The 15950-nt window shown below is 32.7% G+C and overlaps 2 protein-coding genes across 2 annotated transcripts; one reads left to right on the forward strand and one right to left on the reverse strand.

Moving 5' to 3' along the window:
* Positions 1-3173: 3173 nt before the first annotated feature.
* On the reverse strand, positions 3174-6289 carry LOC133334149 (E3 ubiquitin-protein ligase RNF10). Its single transcript, XM_061542446.1, has 4 exons — positions 6241-6289; positions 4902-5364; positions 3669-4836; positions 3174-3578 (listed from the first exon to the last, which is right to left on the reverse strand). The coding sequence occupies exons 1-4, from the start codon at positions 6287-6289 to the stop codon at positions 3174-3176; spliced, it is 2085 nt and encodes a 694-aa protein (XP_061398430.1).
* Positions 6290-8714: 2425 nt separating this feature from the next.
* LOC133334162 (peroxisome biogenesis factor 10) lies at positions 8715-9676 on the forward strand. The gene is made up of 2 exons (XM_061542458.1): positions 8715-8987; positions 9050-9676. The coding sequence occupies exons 1-2, from the start codon at positions 8715-8717 to the stop codon at positions 9674-9676; spliced, it is 900 nt and encodes a 299-aa protein (XP_061398442.1).
* Positions 9677-15950: the final 6274 nt, after the last annotated feature.

Consider the following 15950-nt stretch of genomic DNA (forward strand, 5'->3'; position numbering starts at 1 on the left):
TTGCTAAATACCTTAAAGCACAATTTCTGTTCGGACAAGATTTTTACTTTTTTACTTAATTTATATTCTAGATTTTCTGCAATATAAAAAATCTCTAATTGCGATGAAAAACCCATGTAGATATGCAAATATAGAGTAAGTGATGAAATTTGTGGTATAGGATGGTAATGTGGTATAGTCGCTCTTTTTGTAAACTGAACATTTTAAAATAACTGAAACATGTACAGTAGTTTGCTGTTCTCAAAAAAAAAAAAAAATAGCAATGATCTGATGATTATCTAAATCATGTTCAGAACAGTTAGAAAAAATTCAACTTTGCATGAAATTGACTATTTTCGTTTGAAGTTTAATTTCTTTCTGTAGTTAGTCCCAATTGAGATTAGGCGAGTTTACTTGCGGCAAGTCTTTGTTTGTAGGAGAGAGGGGCAAGGGGAATAGAAATGAAAAAAGTTGCTCGTACCGACAATTTCTGGCAATTCGTTTTATGTATTTCGCATTTGTTGACATTTTATATATATTTGAATGTGAAAAAAAAAACAACAAATAAAAAAATATTTTGGAAACCGAATTGCCTTGTATAGACGCATGAAGCAAGTTCAAAAGAGAACGATACAAATTGCCGCAAGTAAACTCGCCTAATATAAATCAGGACTTATGCCATGGCATAACACAAGGTACCTTGGCACAACATATTCATCAATGTAGCAGATAATGTGGTGTATATTAATGGTCTGTTCCCGTACTGCAAGAATCTACTCGATTTTACTATTTTCTTCGATATCATAAAGGAAAATTTGTTATCGTAGTAAAAAGTAGTAGATTCTTGCAGTACGGGAACAGACCATAAGTCTTCATGAAAAAATCCAGTACAAGACGAAATGCCATTATTTTTTAATTTCACAACCCTTCAATTCAAAATTTTTAAACATAAAAAACTCCATACATCGGAAATACAACAACCACAAGGAAATGCGTTAACGCACGCAAAAAGTTAAAATATATTTAACTCCGACGTGCAACGCACATAATTCCTTTTTAAGTTAAAAACATAAATAAAACCATTTATTATATTCAAAATAACCATCGATAAACTATTATGGACATTTTTTTATAAAAATATTTAATATTAAAAAATTCGTACAAATTGTTGTCACGTTCTCTTCATCCCTTGCATTTAGAAAAAATTGTCTATCTACCAAGGCCAGAATGAATGATGGTATCATATAACAGCAACTCACTTGAGAACGAAAGTTGGAATCTGCCTCCTGAACATTAATTACGTTTGGAAATATAACGATGCGGAATTTGGTGACCGATTTACTTAAATAACACGGCTATACATAGACACAAAACTGTTTTTTGTCAATGACATAATTCTCTCCCAATAAAGCTAAAACACCAACACTGTTGGCCCTTATTACGATTGGCGTAGTCGTGTTGAAAATTTGTCACTGTCTTATTAATACGACAAATCGCTATTATAAAAGCAGTTACAATACGTCAAATTTGTCGTGAAAGATTCTGTTGACGACGGCATAAAAATAAATAGGAAAATATTTTAAACATCGTTTTTTTTTACTTCGGTAGAAAGCAGGGAAGACTATCAGCCTTATTCTGGATATTCGCTGGGAGATATCTCGCACATACAAAAATTTTCGCTTTCACATTCTCGCCTTATTCTGAATGAATAGGGAGACGCAAAAAAAGCGAGATGCGGATTCGAGTTTTCGAAAATGGTGGTTGAAAAAAAGATTCGTGTTGCCATATTATAATTTAAGTTGTAATGTGTGTTGCCATATTGTAATTTAAGTTGTAATGTGTGTTGCCCCATTGTAAATTAATTGTGTAATATTTTTCAATATTTTATTTATTGATTATTTTATTAAAAATTGTTACTTGTTATTGTGGTTTAAACTTTATAACAATATAAATGTGAAATATCAAGAATCCGCTTTATAAATGCTTTGTAATTAAAAGAAAATTAATTAAAGTTTGAAAATATGGCAACCTACAATATGAAATGTGAAACAGCTGTTCATTGTTTTGATGCATTTTGGTACAACAACTACAATAGATTACAAATAAAAGAACATTTTTTTATGATGGGAAAAACACAGGCACATAATTGTGTGCCTTTTATTTAATTTCGATATTTTATATCTCCAATTTCTTAAAGTGCCCTGTTATGCTCCTATTCCTTTATTTCTTCCTTCAAATAATGCAAAGATAATTTTGAAAAAAAAAAATATTTTTTGTATTTTTTTTTTTTTTTTGTTTCATAATTTTTATTTAAGTTTTTCACTGTTAAGCGGCTCATTAGGCAAATTTTGTTTTTCTATAATTTTTTTCTTGAGATACAGATCCTCACCCAAAATGTCTGTTTTTCGCCTCCAAAATGCATCAAACTCGACTTAAATATTCATTATTACCTTTATACATTCCTTGGCAATATTTGGTTCAGCATGCATCATTATCAATAGGATTTCCAAAGGCATTTTATTTGCTGTTTTCCAGATAAATATTTGCTTACTATCATTTATAATATTCTAAATCGTCATAGAATAAGTATTGTGTTAATATTCTTCATAAAAATATTTATTACTTATGTTTTTGTAGTCAACTCACTTTGAATTTATTAGCGAAAAATTTCGCACAAAATTTCATCTCATTCCCCTACTCCCTGTAATCCAGAATACCTAATTTTTCCCCAATGCGGATTTTTTCGCTTTCGAACTTCATTCAGAATAAGGCGAAAGCGAGAATGCGAAAAAATTCACACAAAAATGTTGTTCAGAATAAGACGAAGGGGAAGAGCGAGTAAATTCACGTGGAATTGACATCCAGAATAAGGCTGTATAGTTTTGGATCTCGCCACGGATCCTCATCAGTTTCCTGTTTTTTTCGGATTTTCTCCCCAATGAGCATTTCTTTAGTGCCTGACTTCTTGGTCAACAATGCATTTATAATACATTTCCCACTGCTATGTGCCGTCAATTAGCGACGAATGCACATTACGTCGCATTCGACTACGCCTACGAGAGCTGCCGTGCAATAAGGGTGATTATTTCTTAACAATAAAAAGACAACAATTTAGTTAGGTGTTAGTTTTATTTCAAAACAAAAAATAACCAAAGTTAAACAGATGTATTCATTTTCGTATTTTCATTAGTAGTTCAATTACTAAAATTCATACCGGTTGTGAAAAGGGGAACCATTTTCTTCCCCTTCTTAGATTTTTTATTACCCGAATTATCAACATTTACCATGTTTTTATCAGATGATTTCTTTTTAGACAAAGCTTGAGCCAGCACATCCCCTAAATTTGTATGGAAACTATTCAAAATAGAACCTTCTTCATTGTCGCTAGTTTGAGACATTACGATATTTTTGGAAACATTTGACACCGGCTTAGCTGTTTTCCATGGACCGATTTCCTGCTGACAGTGCAAGGCAATGGAAGAGTAACTAGAACTGCCAACACTGCTTGTACTAATTGTCTTCTTGCGAGATCCTTTAGATGTAGAAGGGATATCGTCCGTCGGATCCGCAATGGGGGACAGAGGTTCTTCGAAGCCACACTGTTATAAATGTAATTTAATTTAATTAACATGTAACATTTGATGGTGGATTATAGTTGCGATTAAAGTTTGTTTTGTATAAATACTTACTATTGGGAATTCATCTGCGGACATTATGTTAATCGCAGCTGCACTTGATATTAGTTTCCCCATCTGACGGTCGTTTATAGCATTAATTTGCTTTTCACGTTCCCGTTCTTCCCGCGCTTTTCGTTGTCGTTCTTTTTTGCGATGAACAATGTCCGCTTTGAATGATTTGATAACATCCTCTGTGACATACGGTGGAAGAAGCTCAATTTCCACAACTGAGAACTCACAAGTTAATGGTAGGTGGCCTAAACATGTAAATTTACGACGGTGGTCCTCATCCATTGAGTGTTGTTCTTTCTGCAAAATGCGACCTTCAATCAGAGGAGGACCTTCCGACAAACTACCGTAATTAGCTTGCAACATCTTCACATTCAATGGGTGCAAGTATACATTTTGACCATCAGCAGCTTGATAAAAGTAGTAATATCTTCCTGAAGACTGGTTCGCTTTCCCGTTACTTTCAGTTGCACATTCCCCATTGTTTAAAACGGAATCGTCACACACAATATCAGTGTCGCAATGTTGTATTTGTAGTTCACTCGATTGTACAACATTTTCATCATCTTTTATTTCTCCCAATTTTTCTGACCTTTCCGTTAACAATTCTATGGCTTGCTGCACAAAAACAAATTCTGGACACGATTCATCCACGTTTGAAAGAAGCTCGGAACGCTCTCTTTCCAATATATTGAAAATATCTGCACGTCTGGCTAGAACAAACTTTGAAAATAACTTGTCTTCCATTGGACTTGACACATACGGATAAAATTCCGAAGACTTTTCGTCCTGCCAGTTTTCATATTTTTCAATTAGCAGTGATCCCTTCTTTCTACGCATCAAGCGAAATGTAATCTGAGAACCAATATTGTACGACGATTGCTGTACAATGGAAGCACTTTTCAAATCTCCAACATGTACTGCATCGTAACAAATTGGACATTTCCGCCATGTTTTGTCGCTCAATGATAAATAATGGAGTACACAAGTCCAGCAGTACACGTGGCCACAACGTGTGACTTTAGCTGCAACAGGTGGGTACAGACAAATAGGACATTGAGGTTCGTCAGAAGTTTGAATGTTAATTTGTTCAATCAAGGACCAATCTATCAAACTGTCAGGGGAATCGTTAGCTTTACGTTTTGCTGATGCTTTTATGACGAACTGGAAGCTATAAATATATACCATATTTTAAAGAGATACACCTACTTTCAACTTGTCCGCAAGAAGACTTACTTCGCTTGTATGAACTGTTCTTTGTTGTATTTATGTTTTTTTATTTGTCCATGGCGCTGTCCATATGAGCCACTTGCGCCCACAGCTCCATCGTAGTAGTCAACTTCACGAGGTGTATAGTAGAAGTTAAGTAAGTGATTCAAGTTCTGTTTCCTGCATCCCGCCGAATAAACAGAATTGACATCATACTTTCGGTTCGATTCAAGACCGTTTGCCCCTTCGTCGGAAGATGGTGCGGCCAAAGATTCCTCTGCAACTAATCTGGAGGAGCTGGGAGGAGGGCTAACAAATTCATGATTGATGTTGCCATTAAAGCCACGAGCTCGTGGACGTTTGTCCACATTAGGACGAACTTTAGCAGCAGTTTGGGGCGGTTGAGTTTTATTGTTATTGCTGCGAGAAGATGCCAGGGGATTTTCACGTCGTCTAGAATTTTTAGGAAAGTTTTTAGCTGGTTGTGGATCTGAAAAAGTAAACGAATGCGGAAATTGAATAGGTTACATACGCATTTGATATTATTAGCAGACACTGACCTAAACTTTTCTGCCGAACACAATCAGTTCCTGAATTGGCCGTTTTCGCATAGCCAGACCTTGAAAAATATTGTTTTTTGTTGTTGTCCATCGTTACGATTAATACAAAAATTGTGTGGTGTTGGTGATGATGATATAAATGCGCAGTGCTTATCGGGCGCAGACGATCTAACAAGACACTTGTCTCCACATGGAGTTTGTGAAATTAGACTTTTAAATGTATTCATTTTTAGTGAGCCATGATTACAATGTACACCCGAGAAAATATATCTTTCTTTATAACGTCGATCGATGCAATAAGCTGTCGGGAGTCGAGTTTCAATATGTGAACAATAAAAAATAATTTCGTTTCGTTGCTGTCGACACTTCGCTGCTGCGATCGTGGATTTTGTCCCTTCTACATATAAACGTACCACCAATCGATACTCCAGCTTACAACACCTTTTAGATTAAGAAAAAAATGAAATAAAAGGAAAAATTGCCGATTTTCTTCTAAATCCACGAAACGAAACTAGTCACGAAGTCCAAACGACATCCAAAAACGAATCGCAAAATAGTGCTGTAACAATATCCAATATACCGATACCAAATACTTCATTGTATTACCTAATGCAGGGTTCCAACGTAAATTGTTGGTGATTGGGTTAATATGTAGTAGGGTGCGTTTAGACCATGCCTTCTACAGTCCTACCTAAATTTCGACTAGCTCGTTCGTCGTTATTCACCACAAATGTAAAATACATGTATTTATATGACAACGTTACCTAAAATTCAACGAGGCGTACAAAAATATTTAACATCCCCACTCTGACACAATTTTTGTACGGCCGTATTACCCAAATACGTCGAACCCATTTCTCTTAGCGAACCAAACAAAATTAGGAAATTATAAAATTTGTTCAAAGAATATAAAATTCTTTTTGAAAAAAATTATATTTTTGTATATTTTGTTTCTATTTTCAACAAAAGAAAAAACAAAACTACGTTCTGTCATAGTTGAATTTTTTCAACTTTGAAAATTCGTACGTCGACGTATTTCGGTAACATTCATATGAATACATTCATAAAAGTATAAAGATAGGACAATTGATACGTAAACAATTTCCAACAGATGGCTTTTTCTCTGTTGTTACGATATCATAACAACAGAGAGAACAATATTAAACGTTTTTAATGCTATATCTTATGCTTATTAAATAAAAACATATATTTTGAGTGCAGATCTCTGATTTTATTTACATTTTTTAAACACATTATCGCGTATTGGTGTTTTTATTGTTAACATACCTCTGTTATACCTGATTCCCCCTAGATATTTTTGTATAAACTATTTGTCAAAATGCATTTTGTCGAGTCTTTACGGCTTTTATGTCTTTGTATGCAGATGTCACGAAGTTTTTAAAATGCACCCACATAATAACGTTCAAAATGTTTTAAAAGTGTTAACATATGGTCTGTTCCCGTACTGCAAGAAGCGTTGCTAATTTGGTACTTTTAGGAGAAGAGATGCATTGTCAAAAGTAAATTTGTAATAGGTGGTAACTGCAAAACTACAACAAATACAACTCAACAACCAACAAGAAAATTGTTATTGTATATAACACTAGTGCCAGTTTGATATGTCGAACAATGTAAACAAAACAACATAACATTTAAACACATATATAAGGTGACCATACGTCAATCATCTCTTTTAACTGTCTGTCATCTATGTATGTATGATTTCCATCTGTTGTTTATTTCTATAATCTGTCATCTTTAAGCGGTTTACACACTAGCACTTTTTTCTTTTATGTATTGGCCCGTCTCCTGCGAGTATTAAGGGCTAAACAGAATGTTCGCGTTGAGCGTTTTTTGTTATCGCGTTAACGCACGCAAAAAGTTAAAATATTTTTAACTTCGAAGCGCAGCGCACAATAATTTCAAGCGTTAGTGTTATCGTTTCCTTGTGGTTGTTGTATTTTCGATAACACATAACGCGACGGATGGATCAACGCGAGCATTCTGCTTAGCCCTTTATAGCGCCACCGCCAAACTAGTACTTTTGAATGACACTCTTGCCAAACATTTTGCTCGTTTGATTGTGTGGCCTCTCATGTTTGCCATTCATCATGCAGCCACAAAAATATTCATGGTTGATGTACAGTCAGTAATCGTAAAAAAGTGCCACTCATTCTCTGTATATGTATCTATGTTATCGATAAGAAGAAGTTACTAAATACATTTTACTTTAATTTACAGATCTCCCATCAATCAATCTGACCATGTCCAATATACAGTTTCTTAGACTTTTCGATTTTTATATACTTTGATTTTTGCCTTTGACTAATGCGATGTACACACTAGCACATTTGAATGACACTTTTGCCCAAATTTTGCTTGTTTGATAGTGTGACCTCTCCTGTTTGTCAGGCAACCACAAAAATATTCATGGTTGTTGGACAGTCAGTAACCATTAAAAAAACTGTCACTCAAAAGTGTTAGTGTGTACACCGCTTAAAATGTCGACTTTTCGATCTTTCTTGGTTTTTGATCACAAAGGCCTTGGTTATGACCATGATCCAATAAACAGCAATTTTGGAGTAAAAATTTTTTTTTACGTTTTCACACAATCGAAAGCATTTTGACAGCTCGGGTGAAATCATCTGGCCTTATCGGGCGACCTTATTATTGGATCATGGTTATGACACAATTGAAAGCATTTTGACAGTTCGGGTGATATCACCTGGCCTTGGCGGACGACCTTATTAATGGGCCATGAATGGAATGTCTTTATTTTGAAACAAGGCAGATTTAATAAACCAGCATTAGCCCAGCTGTTGGTACAAATAAATGTCGAAAATGTTGGTGTAATTTAAAACCAAAAGGTTAAAAGCAGAATTATAAATGAAAATATCAAAATTATGAAGATCTTGTTCGGCAATACATTTATTAACATTTTCTAAATGCATTTTTGTCAACAAATTTAATGAATCGGGTTGTTTTGGCATAATATGTTTGACATATCAATGCACCACATCAGTTGTTGCAGAAATTCGTCTATGCGGCTACCTTACTGATTGTACCATATTTAGAAATATAAACAAACAGAGAAGAAGAAATAAATGATATTACGATTGTGTTGGACTTTGATTTAGTGTAAATCAATACGCTTTTCTTTTGTATTTATTATTATTATTATTCGAATTCTTATCAAAATGTTTGCCAAGTAACCTCTTTGGTTTTGGACTTTAACTTTTCTCCATAGCAATTCAAACTGTTTTTAAGAAGAGCGCATCGAATGGACTTTCGCAAAGCACGAGCGCGACAACCTGAAATTGTACGCTCTGTACAAAAAGATGCAAAGTATACGGGTGAACTTTCCGAGGACTTTTCCGACATATTAAGACTGACTGGACCGCGAAACTGGATCAAGTACAACTCCTTAACGAAATTGCTAGCGGAGATATCGTATCATGGGTTCGCTTCATTGAATAATTTGCAAACGCTTGGGGAAGAGTATACAGGAATAATACAGGTCGACTCTGCGTATAAGCAAATTCCGTCAAGTTTGGTAAGTTAATAATTGTTAGAAATATTTTTTTTACAGTATGGAATTTGATCACCTTATCTCAGTTACAACTTTCAGCAATCATATTGGAGTTTGGTGGAGATACAGTGTATCTAAAGGTTCTACAGAAACTAGGAAAGTATGTGGAAGAACACGATGATATTGTACCGGAAGCGAAACAAAGGATTAAGGCTATTATACAGTTCATGCAAATTTCACCATCATACGTCAAAGCCCTGCACAAATCCCTGTTTTATTTACGCTCTGATAAGTATCAACTATCGAAACGCCTTACAGGTATTAATTATGTGCTTATTCGACACTGGCTACAACCTGAGTTTTCGCTGTACGGTTACAAGATATTGGGAATTGTGACATTTCTACAAGTAACATTTTCTGCTGCAATAGCTGCATTTGATACATGGAAGGAGCATAAGAGAAAACAATATGAAGTTTCAAAATCAATTAAGCGTTTCATCCAAAAGGATTTGTATACGACAAGGAATGACCGGCTAAATGCTCCACAATGTATTTTATGTTTAGAACCGCGCATGGCTCCCAGCCTGACACCCTGTGGTCACTTATTTTGCTGGAACTGTCTTCTAGACTGGCTGGATGAGCGTGATGAATGTCCGCTATGTCGGGAAACTTTAAAAAAATCCCAAATAGTGCAATTGCAAAATTACTCGTAATAAGAGCAAAAAAATAAAATAATTTGTTAATATCAAGTACCCGTAATTTCCTTTATTTTTGTTTTTTTAGGAGTGATATTTCCATTTGTACTCATATTACAGTAAAAATTGGAAGGTATTTTCAACCTTTTCAAATAGTGCCCATGGTACCAAACCCAGCTAACAATTTTTGCCGAGAACTCTGATATCAGATTTTTCCGAATTCTCTACAGTTTTTTTTTTGAATATTTGCCGAATATCTGCACTTATTCTGCAAGGGGAACTTATTTGTGTGTGTTTTGTTTACAAAAACACATTTAAATGACGCGTCAAACTATAATGAAAAGAAGAAGAAAATTAAAATTTAAAATAAAATTTCCATTTACTTCATTCTAGTTTTTTCAGAATTCATAAGAAACACAAATGTTCCTTCCGATTTTTTCCGACAAAACTTTCCGTCACACAATTTTCTAAGTTCAATAACCAAAAAATTATACGTAGATCAATATAGGGCTGTAGTTCATTTAAAAATTGGACTATCATGCGATTTTTTGTAAATTAGTCTATACGGATTTGAGCTAGATGTAGGAACTCAAAATTATATATACATTACTTTAATGTATGAAAACATTCATAGTAATTTCGTTATAATTTTCGAATGGGTTAAACTTTTTAAATTATTTTTTTATAGTCATCTAATTTATGTGTTCCCAAAACCGTGGTACTTTATTCAAGATAGGCTATAGCAATTTATAAATCACAATTGTTATGTTATGCCAAAGTCATATACAAAATGTGTGGCTGTGTGTGATGCTTTGAAAATATATATTCCAAAATCCTTTTATTAAATACTAATTTTATAACATGGTTAGGAAGACATTTTTGATTTGTGAATGAAAGTCATATTTCCAACCCAATTTTGAAAAGAAACCCCGACATTCTATTCATTTTTCGTCTTGTTGCATTTCGTTTTATTTATTCTGTCATTATAGCCCAAGGTCTATATAAGGTTGGCCAGTAAGCAAATTCATATAGAAAACTTAAGGGCCCCATACACTAAAGGGTCCCGTGCATTTATAGTGTATGGGGGCCTTAAATCCTGCCGTCATGCCAATGAACCACTTTGTGTATATGTGAGATTGACTAGTGTCAATCTCAAAACTATTTTGATTTTCTTCATGCATTGTGTGTGTCACACATACATAAATAAACTTAAAAAAAATAACACATACTATGATGAATGCTGTACGGCATAAATAAAGAGCACAACACAATTTATAATTTTGTAAGATAATTTACTTGAGAATGTTCTTTAAAATCTTGAAATAGTCCAAATGTGCTTCACAAAAACTATATAAATTAAAATTGAATTGAATGTTGACAAAATATTAATATTTTCGTTTTGTCCTCTAAAGGGCCCCATACACTATACATCATGCCGTACAGCATTTATCATAGTATGTGTTATTTTTTGATCAATCACTATTCCAAAAAATCGATTGTTGTCCCAAAAATTGCATTTTTAGTCGTAAATTCAGTTGTATTTTTATTCCGTCACAATTCTATTATTTTTGTACACAAAATTATTTACTCAAAACTTTCAAAATGAATATTATTCACCAGATTGATTTAAGATGTGACGAATGCGTGTTTTATTTCTTCAATAATCGTATTTGTTAAAATAAGATATCGCCTGGTAGTGACTTTTTGATACCCAAAGGAAATAAAATACTTGTATGAATGAGTATATGCAATTGCAATAACAATAATTAATAACATATATTATGCATACAGATTTAAACATTTAACGCTAAACAAACATAAAATTGAAGTTACGGTTAATACTAAAAACATTATTTAGTTAAATTGTAACAATAGTTAATTTTTCAACAATTTTATTGATTTACAATCTTCGATTGTTTTTTGTGTAAAATATGTTGTTGATAAACTTTGTTTAGGTCCAACAACGACGTCTGGGAAAATTTAAGATGACACATATCTGTAAAATTTCAAATTAACACAAAAGTAAGCTGACTTGTCTCTTATTATATTATATGTGGTAAATCGCTGAAAAACTGGGTTTTTTGTATAGTTCCACGCCATGTTGTTTCAATTGCTTTTTGATCACTTATAACAGCTTTATTTGCTAATTTAACAAATGATGACATTTTTTTCCCCCCAACACGATTTATTAATATTTTCTGTAATAAATTTGTATCTAGAACGGTGGCAAAAATTATGATCAAAGGTGTATATTATTACCAATTAATCCCGAATTTCACCTTCTTTTAGAAGTTTTGCATCAACATTTTTAAAATCATCGAAAACATAAAATGACAGCTATGGCAACAATTGCAATTCTTTTTCTATGGAAGTGGGCATTATGGAATGTCTTATCTCATTCTCTAGAGTAATTACTTGCTCCGTAAGTGATTTAATTAACATCTGTGTGGCCATTTGATTTTTGTTAAATTCCTTTAAAAAGATTTCCATGGTTTCTTTTAGACTATTTATTTCAATTTGATGTTTATAAACACTCCGACTTTTAACATCGTCAAGATTTAAGAAAATTACATGTAAGTATTGCATAAAAATTGCTTTAGTTTTTAATTTAATTTTTATACCTTTCACCACTCTGTGGTACAGGTTATTATGTCTTTGTGCATATGTTTGTAACAGGCCATTTGATTTTTGTTAAATTCCTTTAAAAAGATTTCCATGGTTTCTTTTAGACTATTTATTTCAATTTGATGTTTATAAACACTTCGACTTTTAACATCGTCAAGATTTAAGAAAATTACATGTAAGTATTGCATAAAAATTGCTTTAGTTTTTAATTTAATTTTTATACCCTTCACCACTCTGTGGTTCAGGTTATTATGTCTTTGTGCATATGTTTGTAACAGGCAAAAGGAAACGAGATAGACACATGGTTCCTTTTGAGAATATGCATAGAATCACTTTCTGAATCGATATACACATGTCCGTCTGTCCGTCCGTATGTCCATGTTAAATTGTAAACAAAGTACAGGTCGCATTGATGATCCGAATTGGATGAAATTTGGCACAGTTCACTTCTTTGGCCCAAGGATGAACTCTATTGAAATTGAGAAAAATCGGTTCAGATTTAGATATAGCTCCTATATATATATATATATTTTCGTCCGATTAAATGTAAATTGTGTGCCAAAGTCCCTCATATATCTTTCGATTTGCACGAAATTTGGCATGCCGTAATGAATTAGGTCTAGAATGATGTGTGTCAAGTTTCCTGAAAATTTGTACAGATTTAGATAATCTCCCATATATATTTATTTATTTACTAGCGGGCCCGGCAAACTTTGTCTTGCCTAGCAATATTGTTGATGTATAATTTTCGGAATTTTACGTTTGTTTATATAACCTCCACCATAATGTTAATGAGTGAGTCGGTGGATATAAGGTTATGAATTATTGAATTCGTGAAAAATAAATTTAGATTAAATTTAAGTTTCTGTAACCTCCACGATTTGAAATACAACTTTGAAATTTGCACATACATTTCTACTACTTATAAGATATTTGGTATTGAAAATGTTCAACAGAATTGCTTCTTATTTAATATTAGCAATACTTATTGAGCAGAAAATCTCTCTAATTAACAAAATATTTACCCAAGTATTCGGACAGCTCCCATATAACTGTATCCCTTAATATTCGGTATTTGGCTGTAATTTTATATTCGCCCAAGTTTCCAATTATCTCCCATCTAATAGTACCCCAAATTTTTTGATGCTGTGGGGGATTTTGACACGTTTTTAAATATAATCAGCTGTTATTTGGCATTTGGTTGTTATTTGGTAGAATGAATCCCACTAATGTTATCCATATTGGTCCACTCTTTGAGGCTGCTCCGATATAACGTTACTAAAAACATTCGATATTTTGGGGAGTTTGTTCCAGTGTTTTAACCAAAGTGACTGTAATGTTTTTTTTTTTTTTTTTTTTGGATGATCAAAACCTCTTTACCAAAAATTATCAATATTGGTAAAAGTTTTCGTGTAGCCGAATTTTCTCATAGAGTTGTCCTAACGTATTAAAAAGGAGCCATATATATCCCGTTTAATTTTCGGCATGTTAAATTTCTTACCCCCTTTTTCCAACCTGTGTGTCTATAATTTTGAACGTTATTCTTCAAGAGCATGGACAACCTACTACCTAATAGTGTTGAAACATTGTATTCATATAAATGTCCCGACAGATTTAAGGAATATACATATGAAAAGTTCGATCTTAACAATATATTTACATGTTATTAGATCTCCTAATTTAATCTATCGGTAGTTGACATATTGTACATTCAATGATACTGCTCAATTATTTATTGAATTCAAACAAAAAATTTTCAATACAATGTCAATCCAATTAAAAAAAATATTTTCAATAATTAATGTAAATGGTGCACCAAAGTCAATATATATCTTTCGATTTGCACGGCATAAGTTTCGTGAAAATCGGTTCAGATTTAGATATAGCTGCTATATATCTTTTCTTCCGATTTTATGTAAATTGTATTCTAAAGACCCACAGTTTGTCCGATTGCCACACAATTTGGTACAATGAACTGAAGTTAATATATGTTCATCTCTCAAGTATCATTGAAATCGGTTCACATTTTGATATAGCTAATATCAGGGACGTACGCAGGGGCCGGCCCGGGCCACCCGGTAAATTTATGTTTGCAACAGCGAATTTTTTTTCATTTTGTACTCAGAAAGTGATTCTATACATCAATTGACTCGAAAATATTTAATAATAATAATAATATAACTCAAATTACCTTGTTTAATGGTTGACATTTCATGATAAATCATTTGTTGACTATTGGTATGATCTAAGTATATTACATTTTCTGCATAAAATATATATGTATATATATACATATATATTTCAGAATTCATGTTTGCAGTTTGTATTATAAAATATACATTTATTCTTTGTGTCCATTATTGAATTTAAGGGAAAGTCGTCAGTAATATTTTTCCGCATTTTTCTATATTATTTGATACAGCAATGAAAAAGGTTTCTGGCCGAAGATTTTTTATAATGAAAATGTAGTATTATCAACAAATTTTTATTCGATGACAAATATTTATAGAACGACAGTTAAATTATGAAGCTATTGAATTTCCATCTTCTTTCATTTAACTAAGTAGTTACTGCAGACGATCGAAATTGGATAACAATTCATTTGTTATTGTAAAATTACGAAGTATTACTCTTTTACAAAAAATAAGTGTCGAAGTAGATAATTATTTGAAGATGGAGTTAAAGACTCACTTCCAAATGCTTGCAGGGGTATAGTGTATGGGGCCCTTAACATAATTTTGTATATATGTATAGGTTTCAAAATATGATTTGGCAGCAAACTTAATACTTAATACTGTCCGACCTTATAAAGGCTTTGTTATAGCCCACAAGGTAGAGCCAAGGCCTATATAAAGTGGGCCAGTAAGCGAGTTCATATAGAAAACTTAATTTTTTTTTGCCGAGGCGAAAACTAATTTTTTTGCCTTTAAATAAAAAACACAGCTAAAAAATAACACAATTTAAATTTGTAGGATAATTTACTTGAAAATCTTCTTTAAACTCTTAAAATAGTCCAAATGTGCTCCACATAGACGATATAAATTGAAATTTAATCGAATGTTGACAAAATATTAATATTTTCGTTCTGACCTCTAACATAATTTTGTATGTATGTATGATTTGACAGCAAACTTTATACTCATCTGTGCTTACTGGCCTACCTTATATAGGCCTTGGGTAGAGGCATGGTACAATTATTCAAGGTAGATCATAGTAACTTATAAATTACAATTTTTTTCTTACTGTGGCTTGTTATGCCAAAGTCATATATAAAATGTGTGACTGCGTGTGTAATGTTTTGAAAAATATAACAAAATATATTCGAAAATCGATTTGTTTGAAGATGCATTTTACAACATTCGTTGAAAATATGTCAAATGAAAATAACGACTTGTTGCATTTGTTTTCATTTATTCTGACATTATTGAGGTGTATTTTCTGCTTTCTGACAAAAGCTATCCTACCTTGTGAATTCAGTGATAGTTATTTTTCGTAAAACAATTTTTTTGCATTCCAACAATAATTTCAAACACAACTTATTTTCTTTCATATATTTCTTACAACAATGGTTTTATAATTTTCCGTAAAATGGCCTTTGAACATGCCCAGTAAACTCCAGTAAAAACTGAGTTTTTAACTTTTGGCTTCGATTTCTCAAAATGTCAAA

Source organism: Musca vetustissima, unplaced genomic scaffold (genome assembly GCF_032173495.1).
Source record: "Musca vetustissima isolate MV318-11 ecotype Yass unplaced genomic scaffold, APGP_CSIRO_Mvet_v1 utg3141, whole genome shotgun sequence".
In the NCBI taxonomy this organism is placed as follows: Eukaryota; Metazoa; Arthropoda; class Insecta; order Diptera; family Muscidae; genus Musca; species Musca vetustissima.